This window comes from Tympanuchus pallidicinctus, unplaced genomic scaffold, assembly GCF_026119805.1.
Source record: "Tympanuchus pallidicinctus isolate F22 unplaced genomic scaffold, pur_lepc_1.0 scaffold19, whole genome shotgun sequence".
Lineage (NCBI taxonomy): Eukaryota > Metazoa > Chordata > Aves > Galliformes > Phasianidae > Tympanuchus > Tympanuchus pallidicinctus.
The window spans coordinates 16248971-16264653 of record NW_026294710.1 but is presented as its reverse complement, the minus strand read 5'-3'; the positions used below and the strand labels follow the sequence as shown (position 1 = coordinate 16264653).

The 15683-nt window shown below is 49.3% G+C and overlaps 1 protein-coding gene across 2 annotated transcripts; it reads right to left on the bottom strand.

Moving 5' to 3' along the window:
• Positions 1 to 2157: 2157 nt before the first annotated feature.
• Positions 2158 to 13579, bottom strand: LOC128079710 (neuroepithelial cell-transforming gene 1 protein-like). Of its 2 annotated transcripts, XM_052681164.1 has the most exons (10): positions 13419 to 13578; positions 9265 to 9372; positions 8299 to 8466; positions 7454 to 7516; positions 6926 to 7022; positions 6735 to 6811; positions 5962 to 6219; positions 5541 to 5711; positions 4247 to 4433; positions 2158 to 3911 (listed from the first exon to the last, which is right to left on the bottom strand). In XM_052681164.1, exons 1-10 carry the CDS (start codon positions 13509 to 13511, stop codon positions 3508 to 3510), a joined length of 1626 nt encoding a protein of 541 aa, XP_052537124.1. In that variant the 5' UTR covers positions 13512 to 13578; the 3' UTR covers positions 2158 to 3507. The 2 variants fall into 2 exon arrangements, with proteins under 2 accessions (XP_052537124.1, XP_052537125.1); XM_052681165.1 differs by lacking the exon at positions 9265 to 9372 and having other exon boundaries at positions 13419 to 13579.
• Between the last annotated feature and the right edge of the window lie 2104 nt (positions 13580 to 15683).

Sequence of the window (15683 nt, the reverse complement as noted above, 5' to 3'; positions counted from 1 at the left end):
CACCCCCCTCTTTTTCCCATGTCCCCATAATGGCCAAGTCACTTCTCCAGCTGGACCAGGGTACTAATGGGACCAGATGACCAAACTCTACAGCAGAATACAATCTGACTTTCTTGTCTACAAGAAAACAACACCACTTTCCCCCATTTTTACCCTGGTGAGGAAGTAAAGCTGTGAGATTTGGATGGAATGTCATGAAACAGAAACAAACTATGGGACAGCATGGGAATTGCATTCTCCAGATGGGACAGAGGTTGGGAGGAGAGCACCTAAGAAAAATCTCATCTGGAAAAACCTCTTGGCACGTTCAGGCGTTGCTGGGAGGAATGGGCTGAGCCGTGGTGGAAACCTGTCTGGCGAGAGGCACGGTGTGTTTCGGGGAGGGGAGCCCTTGGGAGCTCCTCTTGTGCAACAAGCTGCTCCCTGATTTTCCATCTAACTGCCTTCTCTTGCTGTTCTGCTCCAGGATGAATCAAAACTGTTGTGAAAGAGCCCCTGGGAGGATGGGAAGAGGAGGGAACTTGGTGGAGGTGGCTGGGAGAAGCAAACACCATCAGACAGCTTCCCCATCAGCACCGTCCATTACCTTCCCATTGACCACAGCCGCTGGGAGAAGGTCGGCCTTTGATGTTGACCACCCTTAACTGCAGCCTCATTAGTTCAACGGGGTAATTAACCTCGTCAAACTGCCTTCTGGCCCATAAAACCCCGTGGTTTATGGCCGGGTCCTATTTATCGCATCTGGGAGGACAGGAAAGCAGCTCTGGTTTCCCTGGGTCGCATCCAACCGGGGCTCGAGGGGTCGATGCTTTGATGGAGGAGGGAGACGAGGCCGGTGGGTGCGAGGGGCTCAAGTTCAAGCCTCATGAAGTGTTTTCCAGGCGTTTTCTCCTCTCGATGCCTGGCTGATCCATGAAACAGCAAAAAAAAAAGCCCCCAAATGAGTGGTTAAAAGCACCCAGACAGATTACCCTGAGCCGGCGTGGCTTGCAGTGCGAGCACAGATGTGTGCGGCAACGTCTGGGTTTGCATTTGCAGACGAGGCAGAGGGAAGGGGGAGGCTGAAGAATTTGTGGAAAAAAGAGAAAGTTGGAGGTGGAGAGCAAAACTGCTCTGGCAGAGAACCTCCATGGGGCCTCTGCACGAGCCTGGGCGTGCTGGGGCCGGTCTTACCTGTGCGGATGGGGAGGAACAAAGCCCAGGAGGGATTGCGTTGGGGTGCAAGGTACAAAACAGGATCTTGGAAAGGGTCTCTGGGGGGTTCGGTGTGGTTTGGGGACGCAGTGCTGCTCCAGGTCCCCCTCTGCTATCCCACCGCTGCGTCCCCGCGTCCCTTGGCAGCAAGGAAAGGAGTGGCTGGGAGCCCAGAGCAGCCAGGAATGCCCGTGTTTAGTCTAGTGAAGTCTGCACATCCAGCCCTGGAGCGCGCGGGTTCAACGCCATCAGGGAGAGGAACCACTGGGACGTGCTGGGGGGAAATGAAGTTCTTGGCTGCTTGGCTGTCTGCCGCCCGCATGAAGACCAGACCGACGTTGTGATGTGCAGGAGGCTCAGTGGGCTCACTGCAGGATTTCCTCTCCTTTGAGGTCCAGCCATGCGCGCCCACAGCTCATAATGTCTTCTATTTTTTCTGCCAAAAGAGCCTTTTTTTCCACATCGTTTTGCTCCTAAACGCAGAGGGCTGAGCCCCCTCCAGTTCCAAACTTAAGTTCAGTGGGCAAAAATGGTGTGCAAACCTCTGACACACAGCACTGGGAAACCCAGGGCAGCTGGCACGGAGCTGTGCCCTGTGCTGCCATACACAGTCAACCTGCGGTGTCTGGGGAGGGAGCAGATATCAGGGCTGTTTCCTTCTACCCCAGAAGGTACAGCAAGCTCTGCAGGCTCTGCAGTGAGTCACGGAGCTGTGCCCTGTTTTACAGCACACGGAGGGCGGTGTCAGGCCGTGTGCTGGGCCATAAACCATTCGCTCATCATTTCGGGGAAAAAAGGGAGAGGATTGTGACACAGGGCTGCTTTCTTGTGAATTCAGCGTGCAGGAGAGGCTGGAGGCAGAAGTGCAGCTGTGAGCTTATCTCTTCTGTCTGAGCTCAGCCTTACAGCCCCGGTGGCATTAACCCGTCCCACCCAGGCAGCGACTCACACAGACAAGCAGGAGGCCGTCAGGAATTTAATTGTACTTGGCACTTGAAACTGTACAAAGCCATTTACAGAGAACCGTGCGGGTTTCGTGGCTGCGTGCCCCCTCTTCCCATTCCCAACAAAACCAGAACCTCATCCGAGACTCAGGGCTCCCAGGTTGGTGTCACGGAGGGCGGTGGGATCAGCCGTACTGCAGGAACAACCTTTTGGCTTTGATCAGAGCTGTCACCACTTCGTTTCCTACAACGCTTTGCAGCACAGGTTCCAAGCTGGCATCTCACGGGAATCTTTGGATCACTGTAGAACATGGCAGTGCTACCATTGTACACCTATATACAGCCGTGTCTCTGTCTGTAACTCATCAGCTTCAGCTGCTTTCTTTTCTCTACGCTTTCTTTTCTCTATGCTTTCTACCACATGCAGTATCCTCTTGGTTGCCTCCAACCCTGCCTCTCACGGGCAGTGAGAGGCGTTTCATTTGCAAAAGACAACAGAATAAAGCTACTCCTGCTCCCTCTATTCCTTCTATCTGCTCTTCCCCCTCCCCAAACCCTTTGCAACGTGCCTAAAACCTTTCTACGCCCCGTACAACCCAGTTCTGTGAGTGACGTGAGAAGCAATTTGTACATCTCTGAACAAGAAGGATGGAGTACTCGAAAGGAAATGCCAAGTCTGAAAGACTAAAAGATGACAAGAGCAATACAAAAGTAAAAAAAGAAAACCAAAGAAAAAGGGAACAAAAACCCCAAACCAACCCGAAACAAAAACAACTAATTAAAAAAAAAACCCCAAAATTAAATACGTGGCAGGTTACGTGAGTGAAAATGAGGAATGTACAAATGGACATTCTAAAATGAAAGATTCCAGTAGGTAAATTGAGAACCTGTTGAACCTGGGGTCTGTTTTTTTTTGGTGGGATGGGTGGTGGTAACCACACACTGCAAAAGACAGAAACAAAATGGTGATTTCAGCTTCAGAGTGCTTGAAGGGATTCTCACAGCACTGATAGGACTGCGAGGAGGGGCTCTGCCAGGCTCCAGGTGACGGCACAAACTTCTGCTTTAGAAGCCTCAACCACCACACGTGAAAATCTTCCCCAAACCAACAAGGTGTTCTTCACAAACCTGCTGTAAAGAGGTCAAAATGCTGCCTGGCAGTGGCAGAGCGGGCTCAGACTGCTCCCTTTTGGAAAAACAGACTCCGGTTCAACAGTGTTAACTGCATACCAGTAGCTGCCATTACAACATACAAAAAAAAAAGACACTTCTGTTCAGTAGAGCAAATCCAATCGTGCTCACATGACAAGGAAAATGTACACGTTATTTATAAATAAGCAGTTCCACCAGGATGGCACTGGGCTCCTCCCTACACCAGTGTTTCTTTCCGCTTGCTGCTGAGTTGCTTCTCCCTGGTTTTCCTGTGCCCAGACAGTGTTCTGTGTGTTTTCGTGCCCTTGGCTGCTTCCTCTGAGTCCAGGACGGAGCCGCACTCGGCTGTGCTCTCATCGAGCTCCATCTCAGTGATGCCTGACATGGCAGATTGCCTCCTCTGCGCTCTGACGTTGGGCACGGAGGGGTTGTTCTCCTCCGACTCCTCGCTGAGCTCTGGCAGCTCCTTCAGCTCCGTGGCAGCAGCGGGTCGCTGGAAGGGGGCAATGGCGGTTCGGATGCAGTTCACCCACTGCTGCTTGTGGAAGATATCGTTGGCCTGCAGCGTGTGGGACTGGCCTGGGGAGGGGTCTTGGAAACGGACTCGGAAGATATTTTTAGCTGAAGGTAAACATAGGAAAAAGCAGATCAGTCCTGAGCTCAGTATTTAGATTCTGTTATTGAACCCAATCTGCCCTGTTTTGCTTCAGGGAAAGCGTTCAGCATCTCCCCAACATCCTCCCCCCCCCTCCGAAAATCCCCAGCAATGATACGTTCCAGTATTTTCTAATCTTAGCACCGACTGCAAGGCGCCATTTCAAAGCTTACGGCCTCCAGATCCAACAGTGCAGAGCTCAGCAGCGACAGCACTGTGGTGGATCCATAGGGATCCGTGCCCGGACGTACCCTGCTGTCCTCAAACAACCCCCACACGGAAGGGTTGGGTTGCTTTGTACCTTTATCTGAATTGCCAAACGCTCCTCGGAAAGAGCCTCCCATTTTCACATCGCCGTCCTGCAGGTCTTCCAGGATCAGCTCCTGCACAGGGATGGGCTGCCTGTACACTTGGTAGGACTGACGCTCGTTGCGAGTGACCGGCCGGGTCAGAACCAGGATGTCTTGGAAGAGGAAGACGTAGAGTTTCTGAAAGGGAAAGCATGTGTGAGCATGTGGAAAACATTGAGCTCTATGTGCCAGGTGATTACACACCCTCTGCAATTCAAGGTCACATTATCTCAAGTCTCACCCATGTTAACTTTCAGATAGCTTTCTGGTGCAGTCACGTAGAGCTCTGACAGCGATGGCATATGCAAGATTTACATCAACAGGTTTACTGTCTTGTGACCCTTAAATTGGATTACGATGTGCAGATGGCAAGTATAAAACAATGAGAACCAATACCTTTCCTACCTATGTAAAATGCTCCATAGAATCACAGAATGGCCAGGGTTGGAAGGGACCTCAAGGGTCATGAAGCTCCAACCCCCCTCCTGCTGCAGGCAGGGCCACCAACCTCCATTAATACCAGCCCATGTTTAATATCAGCCCAGGCTGCCCAGGGCCCCATCCAACCAGGCCTTGACCACCTCCAGGATGGACGGGGCGTCCACAACCTCTCTGGGCAGCTGTTCCAGCACCTCACCACTCTCTCTGTAAAGAACTTCATGTCTCCTGTGGCGTAATGAGTGAATTCAACAAACCAATCAACCACACACACAAAAAGCCCAAAGAAAATAGAAAAAGATTTCATGTTTAAACTGAGGCTAAGTCAGGACAAAAGGCAGCAAACCCTTGAGTACAGCAGGGTCTTTCAGGGCTGCTGCAGAGGGAGATAAACTCCTAGCAGTTCATCTCAAAGCCAAACAGGCTTTTGCAGGAACACTTTTGTTTGGAAGAACCGTGGCCAGCGTTCACAATGGGGAATGTCAGAGCACCTGAAAGTAAACAGCCGGCAGGAAATCCCTTCTGATGGAGTGCTGGGGCACAGAGCATACTTTCTACAGTAATTTTGTGCTAATTATTTTCCAGCTCCTGAAGGCCAATTGTCAAACTGTCAGCAGGAAACTTTCCCTTACACCCTGTAATGCGCTCTGCCATCAGGTCCTTTCTCTTCTGCTTCTAAAAACGTAGCTAATTGCCCAAACTAAGGAGATAAGAGCTCCTGGTCATGTTATGACAGACAGTTTCAATTGTTTCTGAGGGTAAGGTTTCAACGTTGATTATTAATTACCATCAACTGAAGGGACTTACATGCCCGTTTTTGTTCTTCAGCTCCCCATGGCACAGTAAAGCTTTGCTTCCTTCAATCCTCGGGTCCTTCTGCTTCTCATCCAGATACTCCAGTTTGTCAATGTAATACTGGCATTCCGACTCTCCCTTCTTTAAGTTGATGTCAGAGAGGACTCCTTGGATTATAGATATCTATAAAACAAAGCATTTAAAAATGATTAAATAAGGATTTACGCTTGAGCATCTTCCATCGAAGCGCTACTAAAGAAAAATCCCCATGGTGGAACCCGTGTGGACTGATTGCTCCTTTGCTTTCAGAAGGGGTTACAGCCACAGCTTTAAACCACCCCACGAAACTGCTGAAGGTTTAAGAAAGCCTTCTTTTTCCTCCCAAATGCCACGGCGCTGTCAGAAGCCCAATCCCACAACCGCTGTTACTTACGGCTTCTTCCAGAATCTGAATATCAGGATGGTCTTTGGGAGTGTGCCTCAGGATCTCCTTTAGGAGCAGTGGGTATTTGACCAGCCGACTTCGAGGGATGTCCAAGAAGCTCCAGAGGTCCAACTTGCGGCTGAAAGGAGACTCGAGGCAACGCTGCAGGAAGTCCTGCACCCTTCGGTCCTGTTTCTTCTGATCCAGCAGCGCTTTGGCTGCCAGCTGATTGCTGCAGTAACCTTTGTAGGCATGGAGTCGTGGCAACTGCAGGAGAACACAACCATGGAGTCAAACCAGGAGTCAAACTCTGCACGGCAAAAGCAAATCGCATTAACACGTCCAACTTGGGGAGTTCTGCTTCCCATTCTGCTTCCCAGGCTTTCCATTCTTGGCCCAATAGAAAAGCTAACAGAGCATCTTGTATGTGTAGCTACTCTTGAGTGAGGAGAACAGGGCGTCCTCCATGCAGTGCCTTTGAAGTTCAGATGTTTACTACTGTCAGCACTAACGAAATCACATCAGCTGCAAACAGCCCAGAAGACAGAGATATTTCTAACATAAATCACAAAGTAATTGTAGTCACACTAGTGCGAGTCTCCCAGATGAAACAGTGGCCCATTAAAGCTGACAGAGTCCCATTGTTTTCAGTGCAGTCAGGATTTCCGTTTCAATCTTTCACTCCACGCCACAAAAGCCTGCGAGCTTTTCAGCTTCTAGCTCTAAATGTTCTTTAATCTCACAATCATTTTCAGCCTGGTGCCTGACAGTTATGTACTCACCCACTTCACAAGGATGGGCCCGATCTGCTCCACCGTTCCGTCTGGTTTTGTTGCTTCTCCTAAACTTGCCAACAAATCTGGAATTGAAACACACAAACAGAAGTTGCCACAATGCCCCAGCTAACTGTTCTGATGTGAGAAAGCACAGAGCATCACTCTTAGTCAATACGTCATGTTGGCTTAGCTCTTACCTTCGTGCAGAGGAATGTAAGAATCCAAGTCCCCAAATATGTGGGTGAGTTCCTCCTCAGACATGATAGAGAGCTTCAGCATAGGATCATGATAAGCCTGTCAAAGAAAGTCAGTATTAAAGCACATCCAGATCTTGGAAGCCCAGAAGCTGACAATATTAATACAATATTAATGGGAGGTGTAGGGAGTGCAGGACAGATCTGAAATGGAGCTGGTTGGAAGAGTGACTTGGATCAGTGCAAGACACAACTCTGCATAGAGGTATCAAGGCCTACAGATGAAATGGGCTTTCCTGTCTCAACAGGAGGAGTTCCTTTAGTTGTACCCACGACTACAAAGCTACACCTGCTTTTGTATGAGCTTGCTGCAATCAAACCAGCATTGCCAGCACTGCTCACTTCAGCTTTCCAGGATAGTTTTCAAAAGGTGGATGCTGGGCCTGACAAAGGTGACGTGCAATGTTTGCAAGTGTAAGTACACTTCTTTATTTACAGTATGATTACTGAGTGCAGGAAAAACTCACTCACCTTCCTGGCAAGCTTCAGATCTTCAATCAGGTCCTGTTCTCCTCTGGACATCTCATATATTGCCTGTGAGGAGGGGGATAAAGCATTGAGAGTCATTTTTAATCCCAGTCTTCCTCTGAAAGAGCCATTCAGTTCACATAATGTACATCCTGTCTTGAACAGGCAGCTTTGCCTTGTGAATCACTCTATGCCACCTGGGCACGACAACCTCGAGTCAATCTGCCCGCTTTCCCAGCTTGGAGAAAGCTGCATTCCTTACAAGTGTGTGAAAGCTCTGCCACTCACACACAAGCCAAATTAAATATTAGCACCTTTTAAATCACTGCTTTTACACAGGCGAGTACGAAAAAGAACAAAACCCAGAAAACCGCAGAGGTCAAATCCCAGGCGCCTTTAAGTCAGCTTCTGTGTTGTCATTAGAAGATTTGTCTAAGAACTACAGGAAAAAAGCAAGCCAAGGCCTTGCTATTTGGCTTGCAACCAATTGTCAAGAGCTTTAAGAGAAAGACAGCTGGCTGCACAACCACCCGACTTCGGGTCTGCTGCAGAGCAACCAGTGTGGCTGGGGCTCAAATTTCAGCAATGCTGAGCACCCCCCTGGAAAGCATTTGGCATCTCTGAAGGGTCAAAGAGGGGAGAGTAACTCCCCAGTGACTCACTTTGAGGGAGAAGCCCGCACCTTTGCCCGTGCCTAAAGCCGAAATGAATCTAACAGCTCAGAAATGAAGGTGGGGAGGAAGATACAACCACCCAGAGATGCCCGTTTCTCCTTTTCCCACCCAAGCAATGGACTCAATGGAGGCTTCAGCTGCCTTTCCCTGCCCTGCTGCTAACGGGCAGCTCACCTCCTGGCGTTTGATTTCTTTGGTGCTCAGAGATTCTTTCATGTTGACATCTAACATCTCAGACCAAAGGACGCTGTTTCTTCTTTTAGGAGGGGTAGGGGCAGCAGATCTGCTACATGACTTCTGGGCACAGCTGGGAGATTTGCTGTCACTGCGAAGGGCAAATGACTACAGGGATGGAAGAAAAAAAAAACAAACCACAACAGTAAAAAAATACAGTTTGGAGCCAACATTTCAGGAGTGCAGAAGTGTTATTCTATGCCCCTCCCAATCTTTCATCCTCCTCTGTTGTGCAGGGCAGGAAAACACACCCAGACACTTTTCCCTCAGATAAAGGAACACTTTAATCAAGTTGCTGAGAAGGCCCCCAGAGCCCTGAGGTTGGCAGCCTTTTCCCTGTGCCTCTCTGCACTGATCCAGCAGCACTGAGGAGGAAGGTGGGCTGCTAAAGCGTGGGTCTCTTGCCAAGGTATGAGGAAGTAGACGAATCAGAATCATAATTCTGCTTTTAATGGGGCTAATCAGGAGCCACTTGAACTTTGCTCTCCTGATCTGCCATGTTGTTACAACACAGCCTGAGAAGCGATCTTATCCGAGTGCATGGGGTGTGCAGCTCCTCAGACAACACTTCTCCAACCTTATCACTAAGCAGCGGGGTCATTTCATTTCTAGGCACACGCTTCACGTACTGCAAGAGTTCAGCAACACGTTTCTCCCTATGTGCATCAGGCTTTATTTTTCTTGCCTCCCTAAACCTTCCATCACCTGATACCTAGCAAGCCACCTCTGAACTCCTGAACTCTTCTTCGTCCACCAGGCAACTTTGTTGTCCCCCCTTTGTGTCCTTGCATTAATCAGACAGCAGATTTTCCTATCGATGCCTTGAAATCCCAGTGCCTGCTTTGCTCCCACACAGCCAGCATGGCCCTGTGTCTCCACAGAGGACCAGAAAGCTCTGCTTTTTACCTGTATCGTTTGCCCAAAGCGCCGAACTGCACCATTTCTTACAGGAGAGATCAAGTTGGCCAAGGATGTGACCCGTGCTAAAGGCCGAACCCGTTTATTGCTTGGCTCCTGTAAATAAAGCAGAGAACAAATTGTACTGGCTGCGACTCCCACTTCATTTCTCAAGCTGTCCGGGCAGGTTTAGAAAGCATCAACACCCTTAAGGAGTGGGAAACACTGCAAAGAAAGCATTCTGAAGTAGCCATTCATCTTAAATGGAAAGCAGAGGCCGTAAATATTTGTCTGAACTTTAGGGTTACAATTGGATTGCAAGGATCTTGCCCAGCGTGAGGGAGACAAGATAACACACACGTCAGAACTGAAAATAAGGCTCAAACTGGGACGGTTATGGGACAGAAATAGACTGAAGTGCTCTCCTTTACAGGGCAAGCAACTCATCTAAAGAGGGAGCTGTGATCCGCTCCTCCCTTTTATCATGCTTTCCTTTGTAGAACTAATGTGCTTTTCCATTTTTAATTCTGTTTTGGAGAGAAAAGGAGCAGTCAGAGCCCAGCACAGCCTCACAGCTCTTCTAACAAATGGCAAACGACGACATGCTGAACATTCCTGCGGGGGATACGCACGCATGAAGCAGATGAAGTTTAAAACCTTTGGTTTCCCAAAGCTCCCCTCCTCCTCCTGCTCTCCCCCCCATGGCAGCTCATTGTAATTTTTCTCCTGCGTTGTTTAGATTGGAGAAACAGCTTCTGCTTCTCTATGCCACTAATCGTAGTGTGAGCCCAGTGTGCTAAATGCTGTCCTAACGCTGCCAAGAAAGAGGAAATGGCCCCAAGAAACCTACTGGTGCTTCAATTCACTCGTTAAAACCATGCTGGTGACCCCACATATCCTGGATCAAAAGCACTGTGCTGTAAGAACTGTAAAGGAAAGGTGTGCAACTCCAAGAGGAACTTGGAGCTTGAGGCTGGGAGAAAGGCTGCAGAAGGTGCTCTTAAACATCTGGCAAATAGCTGGACGAGACTCATCGGGACAATAAAGCCTCTCAGCATGAAGGTAGGACGAGTTGATGGAAGCTTCTTCTTTGAATTGATCTCAGCTGAAGTTTTACCAAAGCTTTATTAGGCGGTTTTGGGGTTTTTTTTGTTAATTGCAAAGATAGGGAGCCCAAACCCTTTGCTTCTGTATAGCAACGGAAGTGACAAATGCTGGGAACTGAAAAGGGGGAATAGGAACACACAGAGCTGGATTCCAGTTACAAGGCTGAGGAAGCATAAAGGCTACGTATGTCAGATCTGCTTTCAGTAATGTGAGCCCAGGGCTGCCCTGCCTGCCTGCCTACAGGCAGCGTGAAGCAACAGAGGAGCTTAACTCACACTGAATTAAGCCTTCAAAGTTGGAGGGGAGAACATGAAAAGAAACCATTTATGACTGATGCAGAGCAGAAAGAACCTCTCTGGCACAGCACAAAGGCTGTTCGAGGCTGTGCTTGAAATGCTTGGGTAATCTCAGGGATATGAAATGGGAAAAAGCTACCAGAGCACCCTGGAGCCCAGGCCCCGACCCTCAGCTGGCTGTAGGTACAGTGCTGAAGTCACTTCTCTCCTTCCAGCCTGAAGATACCACATTCAAGAAGGGAGTCAGCTGGGAAAAGCGTTATCCAGACGGCTGGGAAGTCAGGCTGGGCACTTTAATTAACGACAGACACTTCTGGCCAGAGTAAAAGAAGAGGTAATTTAGTTCTATAAAACCATGTAACTGCGTGCTGGAATAAAGGGATACAAGCCAAGAGAAACTGCAGGAACGTAAGCAGACAATATACAGACACAAACCATCCACAGCTATGTCAAGGCTAGAGATATAAATAGCACAGCAAAGAAAAATGTGACACTGAAAATTAACAACCTCAGGACTTTGGGATGCTTGAGGGCTGCTTTACAGCTTGCTGTAGGAGGGTCAGCTGGGCATCCTTTCCAGCTATGAGACACAAGGACACACTATCTGGCCACGGGACGTGTGGGAATGCCTTCCCAGCACATCTGTGCCAGGCTGAGGGACACGTGCATATGCACACTGTCTTGCAGGAGGCATTCCTGCCTCTGCTTTGGGATGGGCAGCACAAAGGGGCTCCCTGTTCCCGTGGGATTATAAAGCAGCAGTTGATACTGAGCCACGCAAAGACAGGCGTGGAGCAAACAGGAGCAGCGCTGCTCGTTTGGAGGATTTTGCATGGGCTGGTGAGACCAGAGCGTTGCTGCACATGCGATGCACTTCCTCGGGGTGTTTGGCCAGCAGAAAAACCTCCGTGTGCTATAAATTCAGTTTAGCACAAGGCCATTTCCTCTGTCTCAAAGAAAAGGTAATCACGCTTTGCGATGTCTCAGACTCGAATGGCTCGACTGCCAAAAAACGGCATCTGTTTCTTCTTCTCTCCTTCTGATTGCATCACTTGACCCAAAGCAGAGGGGGAAAATTCCTCCTCCTCAGGACCCTCTCTTTCTCTGAGGTCTGCATTTCAGTTTGGGGTTACGTCCTCCCCTTACAGACTCAGACGCGATGGAAGATGAGACTCAGCACAGTTCATCCTACGGATAACTTTGGCTCAGCACCATTTGCTTCTTCTCAAAGCTCTGTATGTGCAAACAATGAGCAGACTGTCTCCACGCTGTATTACTTACGGAAGCCCGGATTAGAAGGAAGCCTGCAAAATTTCCTTCACAAGTTGCTGGTGTTAAGCATTACAGCACCGACAAATAATTACAACCCCCAGAGCTCAGCAGCACTCTGCTTCCATTCGCATGTTCTTTTATTTCCCCAAAAACTCCACTAAAATCATACACACCTATCTATATATAAACTCAGAATTGGACTAGATGACCTTTAAGGGTCCCTTTCAACTCAAGTGATTCTATTTCACAAAGATACACACAAAATCTCTGAGTGCTCCCACTGAAGGGCAAGGCTTCCACGTTAAAGAGGAGCACTTGAAGAAGCTCCACTAAAGTGTGGGGTTCCGTCGTTAGCGCAGCTTAGAATCATAGAATCCTTAAGGCTGGCAGAGACCTTTTGAGGTCACCTCACCCAACTCCCCTGCAAAGCACAGGGACATCATCCAAAGCTCCATCACCTGAACTTCTTCACTTTGCATTGGGAAGACTTTGCCATCTTGCAGCCTCTACACCTGAACACAGAAACGCTTCCCCTCAGCAGCACGCACGCATGCAACCTTTACCTCTCTGCTAGGTAATAATTAGTGGTTTTTATAGGGATCATTTACTAGAGGACAATGTTCCAAGTGCCAGCCCCATGGCAAGGCACACAAACACGGTGACAAATCCAAAAACCATGCGTGGCCAAACTCCTCCAGAGCAAAAGATGATCACAACCATTGGCTCGAAGGATTCCTGCTGGAAGTCACCGCCACCTGACTCTACCTGTAAGATCCACGTGCCAGCTCAACCCGAGCCATCACACTGCCATGGAGTTTTCCACCCACTGCCTTCGACCACCTCAATGGGGACAATCCAGCCCTGATAAGTTCAGTGGCTCCTGATAGCACTGTTGGCTTTGGGGGCTCTGCTCGAGCCCAGACCCCCCCAGTGTCACTTCCCCAAATTACACCTTCCAGAAATACACTTTTTTTTTTAACAATTAGAGGTGATTTGAAAGACTTTGACTCCTATTGGTTGATTTTACTTCTCTCTCAGGACCTGGTTTGCCTTTGATGCAGTGCAGTTGCCCAAATTTGGCCGTTTTAAGGCTGGATTTTCAGTCAGGGAGCTCAGAGCCCCCAAGCTGCCTTCTTTCTGTTGCTTTTTTTCTACTTCCCCATAATCTCAACAAAAAACCCAGCCCAGGGCACCCTATGTCCGTGCTGGACTTTTTACCTGCAGATAATCTACCAGAAATGCAATTAACTTCATCTGCATAACAACGCAGCATAGAAATAACAACACTTCCAAACGGAGTGAAGCAAAAGAAAGGAAACCCAAAACCAATACTTCCTTTTTTTTTTTTGGTTTGAAAAGCAAACAGCCGCCTTAATGAGGAAAAAACCCTGCCAGCCACCCAAATGCACCGTATCTACCTTAAAAAAAACCACCCCAAACTCCCCCCAAAAACACACTCCCAACCCTCCGAGCCCCTCTCCTCCTCACCTCTTGCTCCCTGAAGGACTGGTTCTGTGAGTCGATCACCCGGATAGTCCTTTTGATAGGCAGCAGCCCCCCGAGCTCATCGTGAGCCACCATGGCGCAGCCGCCCGACCCTCAGCGCACCGCTCCGCTCTCCGCGCTCATCCCCACTCTGCGCCCGCAGCCGCACCGCGCCCCGATCTCACCGCTGGGGGAGGGGCCACGGCCGAAAGCCACGCCCACTCACCGCAAAGCCACGCCTACTCTGCACATGGCCACGCCCCTTGCTCTGCGGTCCCCCTGCCGGTGCTCGTGGGGTGAAGGTTCAACGGCGTCTTTACCTGCGCTGTTTCCCTCCCCAAGTCAGCTTTCCCTGCGCTGTTTTTTTCTCCTAAAGCTCCCAAAAGAGAGGCTCTGCTTTAAGGCGGTGTGACGGCAGCTCCCTTCGAATGTCAAGAAGGGCGTGCCATCATGCTGTGTGATAGAAAGTTCTTTGCTATGAGAGTGGTGAGGTGCTGGAACTGCTGCCCAGAGAGGCTGTGGGTGCCCCGTCCATCCCTGGAGGTGTTCAAGGGCAGACTGGATGGGGACCTGGGCAGCCTGAGCTGGTATTAAATGTGGAAGTTGGTGGCCCTGCATGTGGCAGTGGGACTGGAGCTTCATGATCCTTGAGGTCCCTTCCAACCTGGGCCATTCTGTGATTCTGTGATCTGTGAAAGTTTTGGAAAGCTGAGATTTTCCACTCTCTGTGCTGAAAAAAAAAGGTGAAACAAAACATTTGGGTAGTGAAGCACCAGCACAGGTTGCCCAGGGAAGTGTGGGGCGCCCCATCCCTGGAGAGACCCAAGGTCAGGCTGGACGGGGCTCTGAGCACCTGATGGAGCTGTAGGTGTCCCTGTTCATTGCATGGGGTTGGATCAAATGATCTTTAAAGGTCCTTTCCAGCTTAAATGCTTCTGTGATTTCATGTTTTCTGGTCTTATTTTCCTCTTCTTTTTGTTCACCATCTCACAAGGGCAGTGCGACATGCTCCTCCTGATGGCAGCGAAATCATTTGCTGCTGCAAATTGTGTTGCTTATTTTTTTGTTATGGTTTTTACCCTCTTGTGTTCAAAAAGCTGAATTCTTGTCTAGACCTGTGCTTTGAAGTCTGCTCTCAGCTTTCAAGGCTCTGCTGGCACCGCTCTGCTAGCCAGGGGCTGAGCCTCTCCCCCTCTGCTAACAGGGCAGCCTGTCCTGGCAAGCCTGGCTTTGGATGCAAAGGGTTTTGTACTTTTGTTTGTTTGTTCAAGTTATATTATTCCTGGCACTGCTGCAAATCTCCACAGTAAAAGGTCTCTTGAGCTGGTAAAAACACACTGAGTTTATTTGGTGGCTGCGTGGCTGCTTATAGCTGCTGTTTGGAGGGGGAAGGGTGACAGGAGGATATAGTGATAGGACAAGGGGGAATGGCTTTAAACTAAGAGGGGAGGATTTAGGTCAGATGTTAGGAGGAAAGTCTACTTAGAGGGCAGTGAGGAAGTGGCACAGGCTGCCCAAAGAATTGTGGGTGCCTCATGTGCAGCTCAAGGCAAGTTGGTTGGGGTGGTGGGCAAGCTGATATGGTAGGGGGCGACCAGCCATGGCAGGGGTTGGGGCTGGGTGGGCTTTGAGATCCCTTCCAACCCAACCTTTCTGTGGTTCTGTGATCTTTAAGGTCCCTCCTAACCTATGATTCTATGATCTCTAAGGATATTTCCAGCCCGACCATCCCATAGTTCTGTAATCTTTAAGGACCATCCAGGCCATTCTATGATACGAATATTTGATGTGTTAGGATAAACCTCAGTTGAGAGCGGGATGTTTGGGGTCATCCAATACAGGATTCTCACAAACTCAAGGCACGGCGAGTTCCCGCAGACTCTCTGATGGGGCCAATCCTGTTTTTAAGACAACAAATGACCAACAGGACTGTGACTCTGGCAAACCATTCACTGAGTTTCATTAGGGTTTTCAGGAGTATCTAAATGCCTGCTTCCCCTTATAACCTAAAGACAAAGGTTTGTTAAACTCACTTTAAAGATCCAGGGTCTGTGATCTAGGGGTTGAGAGGAGGGAATGCTTATCAACCTAGACAGGCATCTCTTTCTTCATAGATGTAGATGGGCTGTCAACTAAAAATAGGGCACAAACAACCAGGACCCTGGAGGGAAGGCATGGAGCAGTCGCATGCACAAAGGCAGCACTTACACGAGTCTTGTTAGGACCAGAACGTGATGTCCTCCTGTGTCCTGAAGCACTTCATGCCAT